The following is a 24,225-nucleotide window of genomic DNA, read 5'->3' as shown; positions in this document are numbered from 1 at the left end:
GAACAGATGAGGAAACATGATGATAAAAGACAATGGATTAGAGGAAGAAAGAAGAGGGAAGAGAACAGGCTAGTTACATGAAAGTATGTGAGTACAGGAAAAATGTAGCAGTTATAAATGACAAAGGAGATTGCCTTCCCTCCACTCCTCTTCTTTCTCTTCACTGTTTCTTGCCCATATGTCTATTAAGGTTTGTTATGCACTTACTACTGCAAAGCCAAGTGCTGGCTCTTTGCAAATTGTTTGATGTTCTGTGTGTTCATATATTTCCAGTTATAATACTGGCCAAATTTAGTCTCCGTATAGCAGGTGTAGTTTATTTCTGATGATTGAACACACCACTGATGCCTCTGATACATTTTGCTGAATGGTAAACTGGTACAATAGAAAAGACTAATGAAGGGAGAAGTACTAGGTTTTGTAGGTGAATTTTAATATTTTTTAACATACAGATTACATTCATGTAACATGATGAACAACTTTAATAGTCTGAGAAATTTATCTAGAGAAACATAGAAACATCTGCTAACTACTCTTTAGTGTTTTTGTTAAGGCCACAAAGCAAATGCAAAGAGAACTTGATATCTAACACTTACAAGAGCACATAAATTCAAACTGTACTTGCAGAATATACTGAAAAAGGAAAATTTTCATAACACTACAGAGAACTACAACTGCAAACAAGAGTAGATCTTTCTGGATTTGAATTTTAAAATGAGTTAGCTGTGAATCAGACATTAAAGATTTCATAATTACTCACATTATTTTTTCCTATGTTATTCCTTATATTGTTAATGTAAGAAGGTACCTCTTATAAAGTCAGAAACCAGAAAAGTTAATGCATTACTTGGACAACAAAACAATTGAGAATTCAGATAGCTTTTTCAGATTCATTTGAAGATGTTAATTTCTGCACCTCAAACAACATTACGAGTTCTTTTGAGGGATTTTGATGGTGACAGTCTTCACTTCTGTGTATTCATGAAGTCCATATTCTCCCCTAGATAAAAGAGAACCAGGAGTAGCATTTATGGTAATGCTTTTTATATGATTTTTTTTTTTTTGTTGCTTTTTTTTGTTTTGTTTTGTTTTTTTTTCTGGATGGGATTTTCAGTGGTAGTGTGCAATTGGCTGGATATATAACAAGTACACTGGACAAATTTGGAAGACAGCTGTGCAGCTAGACTGCTGCTGGAAACCTTTTGAAAAGCTACAGCAATGGCCTCCTGAGAAAAATGGCAGAGAGAGTAGTTTTATTTCTGTGAGTGGTGTTTAATTTAGAGTTTTTCTAAACCGGATTTCTGTACAGCAGATCAACAGCATCTGATGTAGTCAAACTATTTAGACATAAATAAGATTGCTCTGTGGAACAAGGGTTTGCTACAGTATAATGTTATACAGATCTCACTGCTGTCTTATTAGATAGATATATAAGCAAACCAGAAATCTTTGCTCAGGACACTTGAGCTGGGTTAAAATGTTTACTGATTCCCTTCATTTTTGGAGAGAAATTTTGTTAGTATATGACATTGAGTAGTTTAATTCATAATGGCATTATCACTCCAAGAATTATGTGGATAATTTATTCTGGGATCAAGGAGGTCAGTAGCTTAACACAACCACATCCTACTTCTTTCAGTGTAGGTTTTTTACACATATTTCCACTTCTCCTAAAAATGGTTGTCACATATTTACAAGTTTTCTCGTGGCAGACATTTATCTGGTGATAATTTTTCCTTGTCCTATAGTGGGAATATTTTTATTGGTCTGATAATTGTGACTTTGAACCTGAAAACTTTGTTAGCATGAAAGATTAATTCCTTCAAAATGTACAGTTATAGAGAACATTTTTGATAGTCTGTTGTTTCCAGCAAATAAATCCAAAAAATATTTCTGAAAGACTGTAATTCAGAATTGATTATCTCCCAATTATTGGCACCCGCACCCTACAAAGGCAAAGCTGTATTTGATAAAAATGGCCTAAATTATTGAAGGGTTTCAATTTCCAGTTTTCTAAAGCTCTCAACATTGGCTTGACTGTTTCCTTTGAAGTCAGTGGGAGCTTTGCCATCAGAAGCAGATTGTGCCCAGTGATGAGCAAGTATGAAAACACTAGCCTTTGTCTTGGAAGGAACTACATAAAGAAAAGCTCTGAAGTGCCTCACCTGTACATACCTTTTTTAATCACTTCTATGTTTCATTAGAATTGTTATGTATTTATCTTAATAAAAAAGAGGGCTACATTTTTACTCATTCCTTTAAAAATTGTTTGTTCTCGTACATATGGCATTTTTAACAAAAAATACAAGTGAGACTGGATATTGTTCAAGTCAAAACAGGATCAAAACTCAGAAGTTTGAAAAAATTTGGTTAGTTTATAATATATGTATGCTACTCTGCTTCTTTTCGGGGAAAGACAAAGCTCCAAAGACTACAGAGGATTATTTTCATCAAACTTTTGACCTGGCTGACACATACTGTAAAAACATAAGTTTCACAAACTTTTAACTGAAAAATCTTGCTTAAATCAAGGATTTTGGAAAGTTTTGTATTTTCAAAACCTGACACTGAAAGGGGATTTCACAAACTACCCACAGATTAATATTAATGAAAATAAAGGTTTCTCTATATATGCAAAAACTGTAAAGCATAAACACAATGGTCAGTTTTGCTTACCAGTGTACTGCAACCATGATATACTTCAAATTAGTCATATTGAAAAAGTATGCCTGTAAGAAATTTTCTTATTTATTTTGTAGAGGAATTGCTGTAGAGGAATTTTGTAGAGGTAATTGACGTTACCTCTGACAACATCATGCCTCTAAGCACTCTAGAGATTTATTTGCCAAAATCTCAAACTGGACATCCCAGTTATGCATATTTTAAGAGAGGGTTTGGAATTTCATTTTGAATTTCCTGTGAATCTACAGCTTTAAAAGTATTTACTTACATTTCTCGTCCATTTCCTGACATCTTAAAACCTCCAAAGGGACATTGAGCAGACAATGCACTATAGCAATTAACCCTGGAAGAACAGGAAAATTACTTTTGACAGTGCAAAACAATTTTGTTTCACCTCTGAAAAATCAGAGGTTTTCTGTCACCTCTAAAAAGCCTATGGTCATAGTCACAAAAAAAATCTAAGTATATATTTTTAAAAATATATGTAGTTTGAAGTTCAGATAAATGAAGCATCAAAAACAGCTACAGTTATTATCAGAGTACTAAAATTCAAAAAGGGTCTTCCAAGCCGAGAGACAGTCATATCTTTCTCTGATTATTGCAATAAAATTTCTAATTTGTACGTAAGTTCTCTCACAAAAGGTTATCCACAGACAAGTGTTCTGCGGAAGAGTTTATGTACCCTTCCAATAGGTCAACGCAGGATAGCTTCACTATGTATTTAGGAAGTTTTGTTTGGTTCTACTCAGTCAAACCTTATTCTGTATTGTGGTTGAGAACAAAGACACCATAATGAGTAAGAAAGGAATTTCACAGGCAAATTTTCAAGTATGAAGAATTGTGGCAGAATGTGCATCCCATTTTCTAGCTGAGAAGGTCTTTTTGTCTTACAGCCTTGTCAAATCAAATATTCTGTATTTTCATATCTTATATTCTATCCTGCTTGCCAGTCTGCTTGTTTCAACAAAAGAGATTCTGTTCATAGCTAAGGATTCCTAGACCACCAGTCATGTAAGAGCAAATCCCAAATATTCCATTTCTATTCTAAACTTTCTTCCATATAAAGAGTACCAACTCTGAAGGCAAGACTGTTAGCTTATTTTTGGAAAGCATATGTTTTTAGATCACAGGACTTGGGCAGGAATTTGTGATGGTTGCAAGTGCTTCCATATAAAATGTAAATTGGACACAGGTTTTGCATTGAAGTAAAATTGGTTTTTCTCCTTCTGATGCATTGGGATAACTGTAGGGAAATGCAGGTCTTTGTCAGAGATTGTCATTAGACCCTGCTATGCCTCCAAGCTTTCACTCTTTCATTTCAAAGCATTTTCTTTTCCAGCTCCATATAGGTTGCCTCTTCTTTTCTATTGCTGGAAATAGTTGGCCTTGTAGTAGTTCTCCCAGCTTCCATATCCTTTCTTTGTTCAATCACATTTGATCAATCTTTCCCATTACAGAAATGGAACAGGCTCTGCCTAGGTTAATGGCCATTGAACTTAACATAATTAACTTCTTTACACAATACCAAAACTGATCTCATTAATTATTGTTTGGGCTGATCCAGGCCAAGATCCTGAAGTATAGGGTACTCTCACAGCATTTTCATTAGTTTCCTTTTCTTTTTAGAAAGTAAATTTCCTTTTTTGACTAAGTTTATCAGAAAATGGTATGACTGAAAAGAAGTAATTGTTTAGTAACACATTAAATAGGGAAACGTAGAAAAGATAAACAGAAGAGACAATGATCTACCTCTATAAAGATTACAAGTAATAAATATAAAAAAGACCACACCAAATACTGTGAATATGTCTTACAATTAGTGCCATTGACACCTGCAGATCTAAATTAAGAATTTAAAAAACTTTACCTACCATACTGTTCCAGCCTGAAGGGCAGCTGCAAATGTCAATGCTTTGTCAATATCTTTGGTAAAAACTGCTGCTGCTAAGCCATAGGTGGTATTATTTGCCCTCTTGATAACTTCATCTATGGTTTTAAACTTCATGATTTGTTGAACAGGTCCAAATATCTGTATCAAGCACATGTAAACATATGAAGTGAACTGGAATAACTTACTGTTTGAAGTAACTGATGTATTTTAAGTTTGCTTCTGTCAGATGGCCTTATTCCTGAATTCATTCAGTCAAAAGTGAATAAAGTTCTAAAAAATACTAAAAAATTTGCATAAAGATTTTTGCAATATGAAGGAAGTCAAGTTAACCTTTTGTAAATAATTCATAAAATCATAAATGAACAATGAAAACAAATAAACAATGATCAAAAGATACCCATCATAAAGGAAGTTAACATGGTGTCACAGTGTGCTACGTATCTATACTGGTTACCAACAAACTTGTGTTTTCTGGACAAGCTCTATTTTTAAAGTCAAGAAAGACATTCAATTTTTCATTTGCCTAAATTTACTAATAGAATTTTATCCCTGCAGGTAGCTGCACAACCGCGAATGTACTCCAAGTGAAGCAACTAATTCTGCTTTCCATGTGGGTGTCAGGTAAGAAAATAGTCCTTCAGGTTCGGCTTTCCCGCTACCATTGTTCAGAGCTCTCAGCCAGAAATGCCCATGCCTATCATGGAATACCAAGACTATGTAGGCTGAGGGGGGCATTACAACATCTAACTAATTCCATTTCTATAGACTATGAGCTTTCTACTAGACTGATTTTTTAGTGCTGATTTCTAGCTAGAGTTCTAAGGATTGATTTCTGTAAATCAGAAAACCACCGAACATTCCTCCAGTGTTCAAGTTGTGAGCTTCAAAACTCAGACATTCTTTAAACATTAATATTATTTAAACTCTCTTGGCTACTCTTAGCTTCTTTGTTCATTACACTTAAAATAATGTGAGGAGCAGTTCTTGTACTGCTGACCAAAGAGTAACTAAGAGAACTGTGAAAAAATTGTAACTCTGTGCCTACTTGACCATAGGATGGTGGAAACAATCCACAAATTCTGTCTCATACAGGTCTATCATGTTTTACAATCCTCTTCCTGTCACAATTAATTCTAAATGCTGTGGTGTTCACTTTAACTCAGGCTGCTGGCTCTTGCTGGATGTAGTAAGTATGTTTAGGAGACTGCAGCAGCTTTCTAATATGAAGTAGTATAATGGATACCAATTGCAGCCCAGTTGCAGCAGTTATTAATTAAGGTAAACCACAGCGAAGAAGTCATGACTCAACTTTGAATCTTATGTAGAGAACTAGCTAGATGGCAGTTCAGCACAACCAAATTCGCCTGGTTCCTTCCAGACAGTCAGTGCTACCCTAGCATTGTCATCTTAGTTGGGACAGTAGCAGATTCTTCAATGAAGTGTAGACACATCTGCAAACAGATCTAAGTTAAGTAATCCCACAGGGGTGAAATGAAATGCCACAAATGAAATGCCACAAACAAAATGCCTCTGGAAGCGCAATCCAACTAGTTTCTCACATTGCAAAGTAGCTGCCTGGTGCATACAAGCACCAAGTTAAGTGGCTCCTTAGGCAGCGTAAAACATTTGCAAGTTGTGCCTCCAAGGTTTACAGGTCACTGTGACTTTGTGAGACATGGACAGTATGAAGCAATGCAAACAATCCAAACCTCAGCATTTATCTACTGCAGGAGCCTTTGCTAGCAGGGCAGCCTCATACTGCTCTCCCTCCTTGAGCAATCTGGTGAAATGGGCACCAGAAAACAACAAAAGCACTTTAAACACCACCAGGATGGAACAACAGGTTTAATGAGAGGATTTTCATATAGTCACTTGACCTTCTAAATGAATATTTTGTACAGATATTTAAACAGATGACTTCCAGTGAGAGAAGAGACTGCTGAAGTTTTATTTACCTCTTCTTTGGCGATGCGCATATCATCCGTAACGTTAGAAAAAACTGTGGGCTGGATGAAGTAACCCTTGTCTCCCCATGGACCTCCTCCACATTCCAGTTTGGCTCCTTCTTTTTTCCCACTCTCAATCAGCTCCAGGATTTTTTTATACTGCTCCTTATCAATCTAAATGAAAAGATATTTCAGGAATGAAAACAACACACACTGATAACAGTTGATCTTTTAGCATATTAACTTAAACCTGTGTCACTATGAGCTGGAGAAAAATATGGCTTTTTCTCTGTGGCAATACACCACAGTGAATATACCTGATACAGGCTGTATTTTTTTGTTTGTTTGTTTCTAGAAATAATTACTCTAAAAAGCATAACAAGGAATCTGATGACAAAGAGAGATATTTAACATAGCTAACATGAAAGAAATGCATCTACACCCATGATTACAATTTTCCATTAAATGGGATCATACCAGTTCTAAAAGGACAATATTTTCTAATCTGTAAAATAGTTAAGCTTCAGCTAAAGGTTGCTAAGGATAAAAATGCAAATTATGAGACTGGAGGAGAAAACAGTCTTTAAGCTGATGTGGGAATAAGACTAGATGAGAACTATTGTAATAGTGTTGAGTTCACAGCATTGTGATAGCAATATGTTTTAATGCTGCATTTTAACACTCAGTTGATGGGAAAGCTGTTGGTATGATCTTTTAATAAAAGGAAGAAAAAAAAACCTCTTGCATTTTAATTGTGTAATATTCTAAAACTGAGAGCAGCATAATAAAAGTCTAGTGCCTTGAAAAAGGGGAAAAGATATTGAAACTTTTATTTCTTCAAGCTAGTCACTTATCTGAAAGAAAAGTTAGCAAGTTCTAACATGACATAGGTGATTGTACTTGCACTTTTACAGATCTTGCATTGGAGATTTCTCAAAGCATTTCAAATTTTGGTAATTGTTCCTCTTCAATAATAAAAAGAGAAAGAGACCTTAGGCCTACGATATTGGCACAAACAACAATTACTCTGATTTCTTCCTCTGTACTCCAGACTAACCTCTACAGTACTGTACTTAGCCTTGAAATTACTGTGATGGTAGGTTTAGAGCGACATTAAATTGTGGTGTCATGACAGAATTGGGCTGAAAACATGTAATATTACTTACTTGAGGGCCTTGCTGTACACCAGGCTTCAAAGGATCCCCAAGAGTATACTTCTTTGCTCTTTCAATGCTCCGACGAACAAACTCATCATAAATAGGCTCTTCAACAAAAATCCTAGATCCTGCTATACAACATTGTCCCTGGTGATAGAACAGACCAATGTGGGCAAATTCCACAGCAGCGTCCACTGCAAAGAAATGCAGAGTTCATCAGATCATAAACCTGAATCATCACATCATAAATTCTTGTCACCCATGTAATTTCACTTTCTAGCACTTTTTATTTTTATGGCCCTTTAAAACACAGATATACAACCATTTACTTATATCCAAACTACCCTTTTCAAGAGCATCATGTTACACCTAGCTGAACACAGATTCAGATAATCTGTGGGAAATGTAGATTTAACATTTTTTGCCCTGTCAGGAGCATCAAGAAGAGTATTCAGACAGAAAGTTAATAAACCTGTTTAAGATCCTTCTATCTTCTTTTCATTCTTCATGTTTCGTTAGGGTGATCATTAATTGCAATAAGGGTGAACATCCTTTCAGAGCTCTGCATTTATTCAGGTACAATTGATTTTGGTGGCAATCTACTTAAAATTATGGCATGACCAGAAAACATTAAAAATTACTTCTTTTTTTGAAAAGGTTAAAATTATTTACTGACAAAGAAAGGAAAGAGTGTGTTGGATTTGCAATAGTAGTAGTTCATATAATAAAATTGCTACTAACAATCTGCATCTGCAAATATAATGTTAGGACTTTTTCCTCCAAGTTCCAAGGTAACTCTCTTCAGATTGCTCTTCCCTGCTGCTTCTTTAATCAGTTTGCCAACCTAAAAGGTAGGAAGAGGACAGCTTCATGTCAAAAAGTTTGTAATGGCCTCTATAATACTTTTCTGATTTCCTCAAAAGTGAAAATAATTTAAGAGATTTCTACTATCCCAGCAATAAAATGAAAAATAAGTTAAACTGAAAAGAGTCAGGGTACAGGGGACTTTTACCCTATGAACTGGAAATGTTTTCTACCAGAGTTTCCCCCTGTAATGTTAACTGCCAAAGATACACGGGTGTTTTTGGTCACTACCACTTGCACATATCTCTAATCTAAAGCAGGCACAGTTTGCTGCTCATCTATTACTCCCATTAGGTTAAAATTCCTTTGTTTTATACATGAGAAGGCTCTTTAATGCACAAAGTTTATGAGACAATCTACACTGGCTGCATGGACACTCTTCCTTGTTTCAATTTCTCTCTTGGATGAATGAAGAGGAGGAATTGAACACTGCAAACTAGAACCCCTACTCTGCTTTTTCCTACTGATGACATGGTTGAAGGAACTACTTAGTATGAATTGCCCTGGAAAAGCTGTGAAGGAAAAATCTGCTTGTAGCTCTTGTGCCTTTGAACTTCAACTGCCTGAGTGTAGCAACCATCAGGCAAACTTCCTCCCTCTGTAATCCTCCCTGCCACCATTTCTCATTGCTAAATTGCACTGCTAGAAGAGAACAGTCACCAAACTCTAGAATACACCCTCTGGTCCATCTGCCTTTGGAGAATCACTGGGCACTATAGTTGTCACTGTCTATGGGGACCATCAGATGTCAGGGTTTTGGGTTGTTTTCATTTCCCATTACTGTAGAGCTGAAGGTTTTTGAGAGCAAACCTAGCTCTTGCACTCAGTGTGTACTGATCCCTGACATGAAGCAATGATATTTATCTTTGGAGTCTATATCCAAGAAGTTAAGAGACCAGAAGGCAGCTTTTCCATTTAGCATGCATTTAGACAAACAATATAATTAACTGTATCAAAGAAATAGCTGATCCTTAATCCTAAATATAGCCTGCAATGAGAAATACTCAATTATAGTACTCACAATTCTTCAGAGGGAAGGTTAGGAAAAATTAACGGTGACTTTCCTTTTAAACAGATACATATTCAAACACCCAGACCACCCAGATGGTACTAAGTATCAATGAAATACCAAAAATCTGTCACGTCACCTAAACATGTGTAGACTGAAGAATGAGATTTCATACGTACCTTCCTGTCATCTTGTTGTTATTAAACTCAAAGACAAAAGATAACAGAACATCTTAAAAAAATGTTATGAAAAAGTTTTGTTTTAAAGGAATAAGACTTAAAATACCCTTGGTATACTAGGATCTACTGTATCTCATGAACTGCCTTTGTTTAAAGGGCTTTCCAGCAATACAAACATTGTTTAAATATGTTAGAAGTTAATAATAATCAACAAATCATTAAACAGACTTTGTTTAACAAACCAGCAGCCTTAAGAAAGAAAAGAGTTAAGATAATTACACAGAATAAGTTAGACATTAAATCATTGCTGGGAATCAGAGGGGCACATTTCCTGCTTATATTTTCTTGCATTCATTATAGTACCTCTGTAGAGCCTGTGAAAGCTACTTTGTCTATATCCATGTGGTGAGAAATTGCTGCTCCAGCAGTGGGTCCAAAGCCTGGCACAATATTCACTACTCCAGGTGGAAATCCTGCCTGTATTGGAAGAAAGAATCCTGTAAATTTGGGGATGGATAATAACTATAAGAACATGTGCTGCATGGTCTTCCCTTTTCAGTTCTCCAGCCACCTTTTCTTAGCCATATATTTACTCTCAGCCCTAGAGCCCCACAAGGTTTCATTCTCACATGATTTAGACCCTCTTTCTTTCACATGCCTTTTAGGTTATTGAACTCTTTTTTTTTTTTTTTTTCCAAAGACTATATTACTTTTGTTTTTTGTCAGTGCCATTTCTGAAGAAATATTTTTTAAAAATTTCTCACTCAGATATATAAAGAAATATTTCTTACTTTCATGTCTGCTTCATTAAAGCTGTTTGAATCAACAGATATGCTTGCTGATTTCTGCACATTTATATCCATGCTAGATGGAATTTAATTAATGATCTGCTAGTAAAATTCTGTTAAGAAAAATGATGGAACTCTGGATGTAGGTTGAAAGTACAGTGGGCAACATGAGAGTTTACAGCAAAAAAGGGGCAGATTAGCTACCAAGCATGAAAAAGCAGGTTGAGATAGGCATAGTTTCAATATCTTACACATTTTTTTTTGCAAATAAATTTTTCCTATGGTTCAAAACAAAAGCATTTTTTTTCCCCATAAATCCTGCATTAGATATGTTCCATTCATGGCAAAATAAGCTATTTTCTTCCAGCAGCTTGTCAGGCAAACTCCAAGGATGTGCGAAGAGTAGATGGAATTTTGCTGGTTTATGAAGCAACTGCACAATCTTTATGACACTTTATGACACTTTATGAATCAAATAGATTCATATCCTGTGTTATCACTTCAGTAAGTCTCTTTATAGCACTAAACAGGACTTTGGAATTACATGCTAAAGCTCCATATTTTTTTTTAGAAAATGGTGAATTTAAGGTGGTGAGTTGGAGCTCCTAAAACTTATGTCCTGAATTTTGGATACCAGCTTGTTACCTTTGTTCAAGCAACTTTTATTACTTACAGTTTAATGCTCAGATACAGTCTGTCAATGCTTGTTATGCTCATTTAATTTTCCAGGTAAATATTTACCCTGAAGTTGATGGGCAATGAAGTTCTTTCCATTTGCTTAGCATTGTCTTTCTTAATTTGTGTAGAGAAATCTCCCTTTGAGCATTTAATTTCCATGTTTTAGGATCTTTTCTCTATATATTAGTAAGAGAGCCTTGTGAGTGCCATTAAGCAAGATGGTGAAGGTTGCTTGAAGTGACTGTATAGATATATATTTTTTTTTTAAGTGGGCATTTGGGAACTAGAAAGTTAAAATAGATCTTCAGATATTTTCACAAGTCTAAAGCAGCTATTGAAGTGATCACTGGCAGGGATTTGGCCTCCAATGTACTTTTTACATTCTGGATATTTGTCACATTGCCACTTCTGACCTTTCCTTTCAAGAAACCAGAATATCACATTAGGTATTTCATTAGATCATAGCAAAATTGAGTTACTTTCCCTGTAAAGTGACTTTTTTCAGAGAAATACACTTTCAGATACTTATTATTAAAAATTAATAGAGAAGGGTTCTCTCATATTTTTAAAAGCTATTCCTCCTCCCCAGTATTATCTAATAGGATTTACTATGTGATGCAATAATAGCAGGACATGGCTCCATTCTCATAATCACTTAGTTTTTGTGTAATATTAACACACAATGAGTCAGTGTGCTGTGCTGAATCACTGTTTTAAAGCAGAATTATAAAATGTGCCAAGTCACTTCCACTAAAACTCTGCAAGGTTACTGCACTGGTGATTATTGACATCTGTGCCAACCTTTGAACATCTTAGATTGCATTTGTTGATTTTACTGGGAAGACAGCTAAACTGTTTAACTGTTCTCTTTGACTGTTTGCTGGACTGGGCACAATAGTTAGCTTTGGAGACACTAGCTTTCTGAGGAAACTGCCTCACCCCTTCTTCAGGAGCACAAAGTGTCTTCTCACAGTTTCTGTGTGAAGAGAATTCAAAGGTTTGGCAGCAGTCACCAGCTTGATTTTACAGCTCCCGGGTAATAGTAAACTTAGGTGGATGAAAACTTTGTTCAGTTAAAAAAAAAAAAAAAAAAAAAAAAGCACTGCACAAACAGGTTCTTTTCTGTGATAACCCATTGCCACCCACCTCCAAATACTCTGCACTTGACTCCTTGTTTGGTTTTGACTCTGAAAGGTACTGTGCTTTTGTAATGCAAAAATATTTGCTAAAGAATGGAGTTTACTAAATTGATATTGTGGATTTTTTTTGTGTTTGTATTAGGCTGAAATATATGCATGCTTTTGCCCTGCTTTGGCTTCACTGGTTTACAGCAAGGTAAGTTCCACAGTGCAAGACTAGGCATGCAATGAGCCTGTCTTATATTACCTTTGTGGCATTTCTGCTGCAGTATACTCTTACACTTCTGAGAGGGGCAAATAACCCTGTTGTTGGTGACTTACCTCTTTAATTAAGGATCCCATGTAAAGGGCACTGAGTGGAGTTTGTTCTGCTGGTTTGACAACCACCGTGTTTCCACAACAAAGGGCAGGGGCAATCTTCCAGATGAACATAACCAACGGGAAGTTCCACTGAAAGACAGATGAGAAAGTGTATCCTATTTCTAATACATCACCAAAATACCTCAGCTTTTTCTATTATAATAGTGCAAATTTTCAGCTGGGTGGTTGAACTTTTTGTTGAACTCCTTTCAGAAAGAAGATGTTTTGAAAAAAACAATTGGCAAGCCATGTAGTACAAACTGGGGATTTTTGTGTATGTCTAAGTCCAGGGGATCCAAGGTTTTAGTTACAAGCTCGAGAGACAATGAGTGTGCTCCTTTAACAAAGTATTACAGGCAGTTGTTGGATTAGTGGTGCAACTGGGAGTTTTGCTATCTTGAATGGTCACATCCATCATCAATTCAGCTTTCTAAGGGAGAGAAGGTAATAACACATAATTCTACCCCTACCCTCTCCCCTGGAGGTTTCACTGGCAGCTGTCTGTTGTGAGCAGTTCAGACAGACTGAAGAGCAGCTGAATGCTTTGGATCCCAGGTTCTGCAGTATGAGGGACAACATGACCAGGGGAAAACAGCTTTGCCCCTTTGAGAATATTTACTACAGTTTGGGTGGCATTGAGGCCATGAGCCTCAGCTCAACAGATACCTTTTGAAATGGGAAAAAAAAAGGCGGTTAAGAAAAGCTAGGAGGAATATACATGCAACACTTCTTTTTTCTTTTCTCCTTGTCTCCTTTCAGACTCATCCCAGCCTAAAAAATAATGGGAGCATAAATAATATAAAGTGAGGGATTACAGGGTTTTCTGCATATTCATTGTTAAAGTGGAACCCTATAAGTGAAAGGAAGTGGAAATGGTGAGCTATCAAAAGTGGTTTTCAACATACACATAGTCCTCACAGTTTTGGTTTATATAGAAAACTCCAGTTTGTTGGTTCATATTTCAATGGAGGGGAAATGAAGATATACTCTGATATTCTTAACATTTTATAAGGGAAGTCAGTGTTTGTACTAACTGCTGCTTGTACGTGCAGGAGATAATTATATTTCAAATGGCCACATCTAGTGTTCCTAGCTCTTTATCATAGCTTGACTGAGTGTTTTACTTGAAATGTCTTGCGTCTGACCAAGAGGATCTAAACCGGCAGTTTCCCAAGCTTTCCTAGGGACTGGATACAAACATATCCAAGCAATGTTCTCCAAATCAATGTGGTGGTCTAAAGATACAGCAAATTTTCAAGATCAACTTAAAGATGTCGGGAACATGAGCAGGACCCACATTTCTGGGCAGACCTTACAGGCAAGATGACTTTTTCAGAATCTGTTGAGCTGTCAAGCATGTCAGATGAATCTGCTCATAACTATGGTGTGCAAGGTGCTGGGTGGATTAGGAGAGCCTAGTACATATAACTATTTTCACAGACACCCACCAAAACTACATAGACTTCACAAATAACTTTGGAACTTGAGCTCCTCAAGTGTTTTGAATGATCAGACTGTGGTAGGCCTTTTAAAACTTCAGTTGACAAAACTGGGAATTCAGATGTGCCAAACAGGAGCTTTGTTGGACCCATTCTTTGTGTTGTAACTTGTACCACCATCATGATGAATGAGTCTTAGCCATAAACAAAGATCAAGCTGTCTGAATGCTGTACAGGGCATAACAGATATTCTAGGTCTTAAAGAGCTTATTGTTTATGGGCTTATGGGCTTATAGGCTTAAACATAATAGACTGTAAATATTACACTCTCCTACATGTTTGTTTTTAATTCTTTCACTTTCAAAAAACACAATTCCATCTTCCAAATTATTTTGTAAGTCAAACTTTTGAGATTTGTTTTCTTTCCATGTACGGGGAGGAGAGGGACAGGGTTGGACCAAAGTGGCTCATCCCACCCAGATGAATCAGAATTACAGAACTCAGGATAGTCTCTATCTTTCAGGACCTGGACATTTCTGGTTAGTAATGTTTCACAAATGCATTTGCATAGGCAAAACTTCAAATGTATTTCCATTTGTAGCAAGGAACATTTGTATTTACATAAATGGTTCCAACTTACAGGAATAATTTGGCCACACACCCCAATAGGCTCATGTCTAGTAAATGTAAAAAAGTTTCCATCTATGGGAAAAAGAAATATATTAGGCATTCAGACAAAGCATTTGTGAGAAACAGTTAAATCACAAAGATGATAAAGTAGGGTACCAAACTTAGCTGGATACAATTTTACTTATAAATGATATTTTCAAAATCTTAACAATGCAAAAAGCCATAAAGTACATCTGGATTCAATGTCTACTTTCTTCATAGCTCCAAGGTTTGATTTTTCCAGTCTGACTGTCTTTTTGCAGTGACAACCTGCTTCTCAATATGGTATGCACAGCACAGCAATAAGCATTCCTCATTTCTTTTTTCTTTCATCACCTTTTTTTTTCTTTCAAAAACTTCTCTTTTAAATCCTAGGAACATATCAGACATTTTTTAATATTAGATCTTAGCTTAAATCAAATCCATTAAATATAAAATACTCTTTGATTCACATAAATATGTGTTCCATTAAACCTAGTATAGAGGTATACAGGAGGCAAAGAAGTTGGAAGTATTTATCACTCTAGTTTTCCTTAATTCCTTCTTTATTACCTTTTCCTTAATTCCTTCTTTATTACCATTCTTTTCTTTGCCTTGCTGAGAGAAGGTAGCTAGAGAGACAATGTTTTCATAGAGCTGCTTAATGGGAAAGGGAATGGAATGAAATTTTAGCAAGTGCTGTTTCCTCATTCCTATCTCATAGCACTTTTCCTAACGCATTATCCAATCACTGAAGTAAATATTACTGCTTTGTGCTAATCTTTGCTTAAATATGTAGACACCCAGGCCTCACTACTGTGGCCTTGTATAAACTATACATTGCTATGCAAAAGTAGCCTCTTGCATTTCTTAGATGCATATGCATGTTAAATTTTTTTGGTTCATAAACAATACTTGTTAGTAGTGTATAGAACAGGAAATAAATGTGAAGACCTACACTAAATGTTTAAACTGAGAACTGGGACAACTCTTTAATAACCTATCTTTAAAACTTCCGAAAATACTTTCCATTGGAGATATTTTCTATGTTGCACAACTTTTAGATAAAACGCAGTTATTTACAGCTTGTGTTTTGGCCTCAGTTCTGTAGCTTTGTTATCTCGTAACTACTCACCCATTGGAACAGTACGCCCATGGATTTTATCAGCCCAGCCTGCACAGTAGCGTAAAGTTTTGATACAGGCACCCAAGTCCATTAGATAGGCCGTGGAAAAGAGCTTCCCACCATCAATGGTTTCCATTGTCTGCAGACAACAGCAATTAAACAGTTAATATCAAATACTGAAAATGGTTCTTTTGCTTGTGCTTTGTAATTTAGCTTTTGGAAGTTCACTTTAAGGATTTCAGCTTTAGAACAAACATTTAGATTACTCCCCTCTGAAGAACACATTTTGAAAAACTGTAGCAATTTCAAAGTGAGACATTTTCATGATGCTTTATTTGTATTAAACTATGCAGATAGCATGATCACAATGCACTTGGAGCGGTAAGGTTTACTCAAAAAACATCTCACCCATATGAATAAATTACACAGTTCTACTTTATGTTAAATATCTTTCAAGCACAGATCAAGATATTAGGAAGAAGACAGTACAAATAACTGGTGCAAATAAAATACCAGCAAGACTCAAGTCTTGTAAAAAATACCCTAAATACACCTTGAGTGTTTGATGTGCAAAGGAAAGATCTGAGCCATCTAGAACTCTTAAGTGACAAAAATTCCTTATGAAAAATAAATACTTAAATAGAAGAGAGTCTCTAAATAGGGTTGCTTTCCAACCAAATCTAAGGAATGTAGTTTGGATTAATTTCCATGCTGCTTACTATTGGGACATAAAGATCATGAACGTTCTTAAATAGCGTCAACATATATATGCAAGACCAACTTTGGAGTGAAAATGTAGAAAATTAAATATATATGTGCAAGGAATATTTTTCTCAAGCTTTCTAAACCAGAGAGATTGAAGACCTTCAACTCTATAAACAAACCTGTTCAGCAGGAAAAGCCCAAACTATAGTTTTAAGATCTAAACTATAATTTCATGATGTAATCAGGTTGGCATTCTTTATCATTTCCGGTCAGATCAACAGACTGATCCCGCAGGAACAGTTTTTCACCAACAACTCACCTGTGAAGTCCACATTTTTAGTTAACTGGACACGTTTCAGGTAACATACTTGGGAAGAGAACAGAACAAACAGAGAAGACAGCAATATTTGATGGCTCTTAGCAACAGGGAACTGATTAAATGAGATATGCCCTTGCCATTCTAGGCAATGTATGTGGCACTGTTTTCATTCTGTTTAGACATGGGAAAAAATTCTTCCCTAGCCTCAAACTTATGAAATCTCTACATCTCTTCAACATCACAAGAGACTGAATTCTAAGCAATACAGTTCTCAGTGGCTCTCCCTGTACCTTGCTTCAACTTACTCTTTCAGTTGGCAATCTATAGGTCTGCTGAGTCTCTGAAGCATCTTATCAACAAATAAAGCACTGAAATGGAATAATTTTCATCCTGGTCAAATGCATGAACACAGAAAAATGACTTTACAATGAGCTTTCGACATCTGTTTTGATCTCTACTGTATAGGAGTATGTGTTACACTATAGTACTAGTCTTGCAGGTAGGATAAAATGAGTGGAGAAAATCTCACTTCATCTAAATGTGGAAAGCACTTTACTCCTATATACCTTTTCTGTAAAGGGAAATAATTAATAAGGTGATTAGGTTGTAGGAAATATAAATAAAGTCATTAAAACAGAGACTTGGGAGGGGCCCCAGAGAAAAGCAATTCTTTTATATCATGAAAATGGCAAATGCAAACAAAAACTAATTCAATGTTCCATTTTTCCTGTGGGAAAAAGATTGTATCTTCATCCTCTTTGCATGTAATGCCTTCAACTGTACAATGAAGAAAGAAATTACAGCTCATCGAATTATTTAATGGACAAGAGGGCTCTATTTAGAATATAGCTCTCTCTAAACTTTGTCTCTCTCAATTCAAATTTAGCATTTTAAAGGACATAAGAAGATTTCTCCTGAGAAACTCTACTATATGATAGGCAACAGATGCTTTGCAGATTTTACATATCTGAATGTTCAAATTTTATGAGCTTATCTACAGTATGTTTTGTGGCTAATGGCTAAATACTTCAAACTGTAACTAGATCAGTCTGAGTGATCATCCTGAATGTTGGGTACTCCTCCTTGTCTAAATTTTTATGCTGTTTGCAGAAAACCAGGATTCATCTTCAGCACAAACAATTATCCCATCTAAATTTTAATTCCAGAATGTGCTTGAAATAGCAGAGAAGTCACCTTTATAATAGTATCATAAGTGGAATTTAAAGCAAGGAGGAGAGGATACTAGCCTTTATCAATTGGTGGTGTATTTCTATTTTATATGTAATTTCTTGCCTTAGTGCACAATCTGTAGGTGAGAGCATTACCATTTATGTGTCTTTTGTTAAGTGTGGTAAAATAGCCAGTACACAGCGGTTTGTCAGGAGAGGGCATCATTCCCCAGCACTCATGTTATTGCTCTTTTTAAAATATCCATTGCTGCCTTTGGTTCTCCTTAAGCTTTGTCATTCATTACTAGTTGGAGTTAATGAAGGACCAGTGATAGGAAAATACAGAGTCATGAAATTCAAATTTTCCCAGTTCCGACTTGTATAATCTATGAGTTTAGGCATTGATTCAGGCTTTGATTTGAGTTTAGGACTTGATTTAGACTTTGGTTTAGACAAGCATTAACCATGGGATCAATATTAGTGTGCCCTTAAGAATCAGTGATTCAAATTACTGTGATTGTATGCAGTTTATCAATTTAAAGCTAATCAAATACTCAAGTACTTTGTGGATATAGGGTATTTATAGACCAGAGTACGAGCCAGCTTAGAGAAGTCCATTTGCTACAGAGAAAAAAAGCAAGTATTGAGACAGTCTAGCTTCACAAAGAGTAGGCATGTTAAACTCTCTTGTATCTTTCTGTAAAAATCAGAACTTTTCTCCTTGTCCTTTTGTTCACATATCATACTCACAGCTAAAATCAGACGATCTCTTTCAACCAAGTCAGCTAGTTTATTCAAGAGCCTTCCTCGCTCTGAAGCATCCATTGTACGCCAGGTTGACCCGAGCTCAAAAGCCTTTCTAGCTGCTTTAACTGCCTTGTCTACATCCACCTGTGGGAAAAACAAAAACACTTATGTGATCAATAATTGGTTCTGTCATAAGCCTTTTTAGCATAAGTTTGACATAAAGCTGAAATAAGAGAAAAAAAACCCTAATCTAATAAAAAAAATTAGTACCAGTAATGTTAAATACATGGGTTATTTTCTTTCAAACACTTCTGTTGCTATTTCAGGAATGTAAAATTCTATGAGAAACAGATGGGTTTTCACAGTTTCCAAAACAAAAATATATAAAAGGATTCTATTTGTAAAATTTAGATTTTAAGCCCTTCCTATACACCAAGCACTTGAATTAATGATATAATTTAATCTCTTTTATTTAGAAGGAAATGCGTGAGTCTGTAAGGTAAATGCTTAATTACTGCTCATCTCAAATTATCTTAAAGTGCAGTGAAGACCAGGTTAGAAAAGTCTGCTCCTTAGGATGTTTCATAAAATGAACACAAATTTATTAGTAAGGAAGAAAAATCAATAAATTTCTTTTGAAAGTTTTAAGAAATATTTATGTATAAAATTACTTTAAAAATTAAAAATAAGGCATGTTTAAAAAGCTAAGACTAGGTATTCTGAAGTCTAAGCACTGTCTTTGCACATACCAGTTGGTCCATTGATGGTTTTTTATCGCATATTTTGTTATTTATCATTTGGTTTCCACTGTAGAAGAAAAATCTGCAATGAAACTACTCTGTGCAAAGGATATTCTGAGCAAAGGATTTAAGAAAAAACAATTACAATTTCTTTTAAAAAGGCTTTTAGTACTTGGAATTCTTCTGTATTTCAATATTCTTATTAAATTTACCAATGAAAACAGTGACATAGAAAAGAGGTTTAATCTAGATTTTTTGTCAGAAATGAAAAATTTAGAGGAAAAAAATAATAAAAAGGAGTTACTAAATATTCCACATCTCCCAGGGAAATTTGCATGCAATATTTGAAGGATGTCTTTCAAACATTTTTTATTCTGCTGTTTGCTACTAACTTCTCCCGGGAAATCATTATAAGGTTGACTCAGTCAGCAAATTCAACTAAGTCAACACTATAGTCAATTGTTTTAAACATGAACTAGATCTTGAATCTTTAACTGATATTGGTAGTCATCAACTAATTTTAAGAAGCTGTGAGTGGGGTGTGTTAGTGGCTTGGAAAGCCCAGCACAGACCTGTGAGGCAGAAGGCCACAGAACTTCCAAAAGTTTTTCCAGAAAATTTTGGAAAAGATAGGAAGGAACTATATGAATAGCATAGCCATTTCTATAGAGTGATACTGATTAGTCACCTACACCAGGTAAATAAAATCTACCAAATTAAGAATTTATTTTCTTCAGAATCTGTCAGCATGTTGTCAATCACCTCATCATGATCTGTGACCCCTATCATAAATTTTTGGTATCTTTGCAATAGGACTCAAGGGCAGTGGCTTAGCCTTAACTGGAATAGGAAAAGGGGAAAAAATATCATATGAATATGAATGATGTAAATTAAAGCTACATTGTCAGGCATTCTTTCTCCTAGAAGTGCAGAAATAATAAAAACCAAGAAAAATAATATGAGAGTAATAGAGGGCTCTGAATGAAAAGTAATTTTAAAAGATTGTTCTTAAACTGTATGAAATTTAATTTCATTACATAAATCTACACTATGAGTGTAAAAACTCCTTTCTGAGCCACTTTAGATTTTTTAACAGAAGTACATTCAGTTTACATATGCTGACCATTTGGTGAGCTGCTTTATTATTACTAGGGGCCTTTAGGATTAGGAATGTAGCTTGAAAGAGCCATCAAACTGGAAGAAAACAGTTCCCACCCACATATATGTCTGTTCTTTGTAATCTCCTCTTGTTTTTTAAAATTCCACTGCAAGGCAGTGGACAGCCCTTTGTCAACCCTATTGTATGCACAAATTGAATTCCTAAAATCTCTTGGCTCATTATCTGATGTCTAGCCTCTTGCATATTAGGTTCATAATGGTTGTGTAATTTACTAGATCTGCACAATTCACTAGGCAATTTAGTTAATAGCAGTTGTCATTACACATTAGCTTGCAAAGTTATTGAAGAGAAAACAAACCTGTGTTTTGAATAGTATTATCTCTTTTATTTAATGAATTGTTAGAGAGCTTGTAAGGAAAGCAAGCTACAAAAATTTTGAATTATAAATGAACAGTTGCAGGTTATGAGTAATTTAATTTGGGGATGATAAATTATCAGTGTCTCAGCACTACTTACAGATAGTTGGTATTAAAGAAAAGAAAAACCTTTAAAAAACTTCAGGTGTTTGGATTTTTTAAAATTATTTCATTACAGGTCAAATAATTAAAAGTCAGACTTTCTCAACCATGTTTCTCTAAGAAAATGTTTAAAATGTGACATCACTATGACCTTAGTAATTTGTGGTCACTATTGTTCAAGTACTAGATGACATTAGAGACAAAGATTATTAGATAAGATTACAGACCAGAGTGAGAAAGATTTAATGAGAAGATGATTCTGAGTGTATTTCTCAAAAGAGAATTTTATTTCAGCGTGAATTTCTGTACAGTAAATTAAAAGATTCTGAAAAAGCATGCACTTATTATATTGGCAATAATATTTGGTGAACTTATAACACAGACAAACTTACATGTTTCATCCAATTCTACTGGATAAAAATGTGTTTAACATTTTGATGCTAAGCTTAAAAAATGCTTCTTATACAAAACATTCTAGAGATGCATATTTCTTGACTAAAATGAATATATCATTTTGTGAGAAATGTGAAAAAAATATACTTTTGGATGCAAGACTAACTTTGAAGTGGAAATGTAGAAAATTAAATATATTTGTGCAAGAACCACTACAGTAATTATAAAAAAACAGTTTTATTTCCAGTTATAGTCATCTTGTAATGTGGAAATAAAACTTTCATTTCTTGTATTTACTTTCTCAGAATATATTAAAAAACCCTTTCTTTGGTCAGTAGTTTTAATACTGTTAAGCACATTGTCCATCTTATTAAAAAAAACCCTACCACCTTCCTTACATTTAAACTATATAGTAGCACTAGGCAAATCCTGTTCATAAGAAGAATGCATAATGTAACAAAAATACAGAGATTAGGGCTTCGGTTTTCATTATATCTTTGATTACACGGCATCTATCTGAAACTTTCCACTACAGAATCTCATAAATTTTTTTTTAAATTATGCTTCTTTACAGTTTTGAACAATAGTTTTAGTCTTCAGCTTCATTGATTCAGCATGCTTTAAGGAGGTCAGTTTTGTGGAATTAGTGACTATTTGATAGACTACTTTCAGCTCGAAAGTAATTTTTAGGACTATGTTCCAATGTGTTTTTCACAAAACAAAATATTTGTAGGGGGCAGTACTGAGACTACATATAGCTAAAAATACTCATGGTAGTGATCATCACAGAATTTGGGGGAAATGATAGGTATTTGTCATTTTTAAATTTTCTGTAAGGAAAAGCCTTATATAAATGCGTCATGAAAAATATTATATTAATTTATAATGAAGAAAACATAACATAAAAATAAAATCCCATCTAAATTTTTAGATGTCAGTGATCACAGATAAGAAAAAGAATCAATAATATTAGTAAAACAAATCAGCAAAAAATATTTCTTCAGAACTTTTCTCATATGAGCATAAGGTAAAGCACTTTTTCAGCATCTCTTTACAAAAAAATATTATGGTTTATTAAAAAGAAGTTTGTGAAAGAAGGTATACAGGATGAAGCAGGTCCATCTGCGGTGGTTTTGCATTACACAAATGGCTTCTTGCCTTCCTACTTTTAAGATGCACTGAAATAAAGTTACAGTTATCGGCAAGAAAGAAAACCTTACCTTGTCACCTTCTTCAACCTCACAGATTTTCTCTTCAGTTGCGGGGTTAAAGACTGCAAATTTTTTACCACTGACTGAATCATGCCATTCATTGTTTATAAATATCTGCAGGGGAAGAAAGAGTGCAACAATATTAGTAACACATATATAGCTGTTGTCTGTTCTATGTTTTAGTGAATAAACCTACCTTTCATAGCTGAGAGCTGCCAGATTGATAGATGTCTGAACTAAAACTGGATAGCTGTTCTTACATTATTCTGAAGAGATGAGTAATCACATACACACTTAATCAGGACCAGTTTTTTAAAATTCATTGCCTTTGGAGAGGAAAACTTTCTCTACATTGCATTTTTACTTTGTTTCACGTCATAAAAATATGCTGTTGTAAAGTGACCCTTCCTGTCACTGAAGTAGGAGGGAAGTTCAGCCCTAAATGACCTATGGAAAACTAGTTGGGTTTCCCATGCTCACAGGGTTGGTAGCAATGCAGGCCCTTTCTGTTACATGGCCTGACAGAAGTAAACCAGTCCTTGGATTTAGTAAGTATAGTATATTGAATTAAGATTATCTTGGAGATCACTAGTTTAATTAGCTTTGCTTTTATTTGTCTTCAGTCTCCCCTGCCAAAAAAAAAAAAGAAAATCCTGACCAAAACCACACCAAACCATGCCCCCAAACAAAAGCAATATCAGGGGTTTTTGAAATTGAAGCTGAGACTGAAAAACACCCTGTCACAGTCAATTGGATGAGAAAGAATCAAAAAAAATCATGGAATGGATATGGCTGGAAGGAATCACAGTCATATGGTCCAATCTCCCTGCTGAAGTAGGGTTATATTAGAGCACATTGCACAGAATTGCACCCAGATAGTTCTGTGTGCTCAGGACATACAAAAGGATTTCTGGCTGAAATTTGATGTACTTATCTCTGTTCACAAATGCAAAACAGAGCCTGGGTCTTACCTGTGGGTGCACAAGATCTGTACTACTCTAGAGCCTGCCATCTCTGGGGCACTGTTGATAAAATGATGAAAGTGGTTTAATTTCTTTTTTAACCATGAAGGTTAACAATGAAGCAGAAAGGAAATGCTCATTGAAAAGACCTGATAAATGCACAGCTGTTGAAAAGAGGAAGTATAAGCTAATAAGTGTTTTGTACACTTCTTGGGGTGGGCATGAGAAAGTACACAGTCCAAAGTTAACAGCACCTGTCCTTCTCTGCCTGACCCTCTGTGATCTCTGGGTTCAAGTCACTGCTGAAATGGGTGTGCCATGCTAAGCTGTCCTGCCAGTACTTTCCTAACTCTATTGTCAGCCACAAAATAGAACTTCAAATTTTAATTTTAGCTATTTATGGGCAGGGCAAACAATCTTTATAGCCTTTCTTTT

General features: G+C 35.2%; 1 protein-coding gene across 1 annotated transcript in view; it reads right to left on the bottom strand.

The window, feature by feature from the left end:
* Nucleotides 1-412: 412 nt before the first annotated feature.
* ALDH1A1 (aldehyde dehydrogenase 1 family member A1) overlaps nt 413-24,225 on the bottom strand; it is a 30,654-nt gene continuing 6,841 nt past the window's right edge. The window contains exons 3-14 of the mRNA XM_038124955.1: nt 22,838-22,942; nt 18,850-18,990; nt 15,916-16,045; nt 14,773-14,834; nt 12,655-12,783; nt 10,092-10,205; nt 8,418-8,520; nt 7,686-7,870; nt 6,529-6,693; nt 4,554-4,711; nt 2,951-3,025; nt 413-1,000 (exon numbers count right to left, since the gene is read on the bottom strand). Of these exons, the coding sequence (XP_037980883.1) occupies nt 928-1,000; nt 2,951-3,025; nt 4,554-4,711; nt 6,529-6,693; nt 7,686-7,870; nt 8,418-8,520; nt 10,092-10,205; nt 12,655-12,783; nt 14,773-14,834; nt 15,916-16,045; nt 18,850-18,990; nt 22,838-22,942 (1,440 nt within the window). The 3' untranslated portion in view covers nt 413-927. The remainder of the gene's footprint in view (nt 1,001-2,950; nt 3,026-4,553; nt 4,712-6,528; nt 6,694-7,685; nt 7,871-8,417; nt 8,521-10,091; nt 10,206-12,654; nt 12,784-14,772; nt 14,835-15,915; nt 16,046-18,849; nt 18,991-22,837; nt 22,943-24,225) is intronic.

This window comes from Motacilla alba, chromosome Z, assembly GCF_015832195.1.
Source record: "Motacilla alba alba isolate MOTALB_02 chromosome Z, Motacilla_alba_V1.0_pri, whole genome shotgun sequence".
Taxonomy (NCBI): Eukaryota; Metazoa; Chordata; class Aves; order Passeriformes; family Motacillidae; genus Motacilla; species Motacilla alba.
The sequence above is the reverse complement of the archived record's forward strand: the minus strand, read 5'-3'. Positions and strand labels throughout refer to the sequence as shown.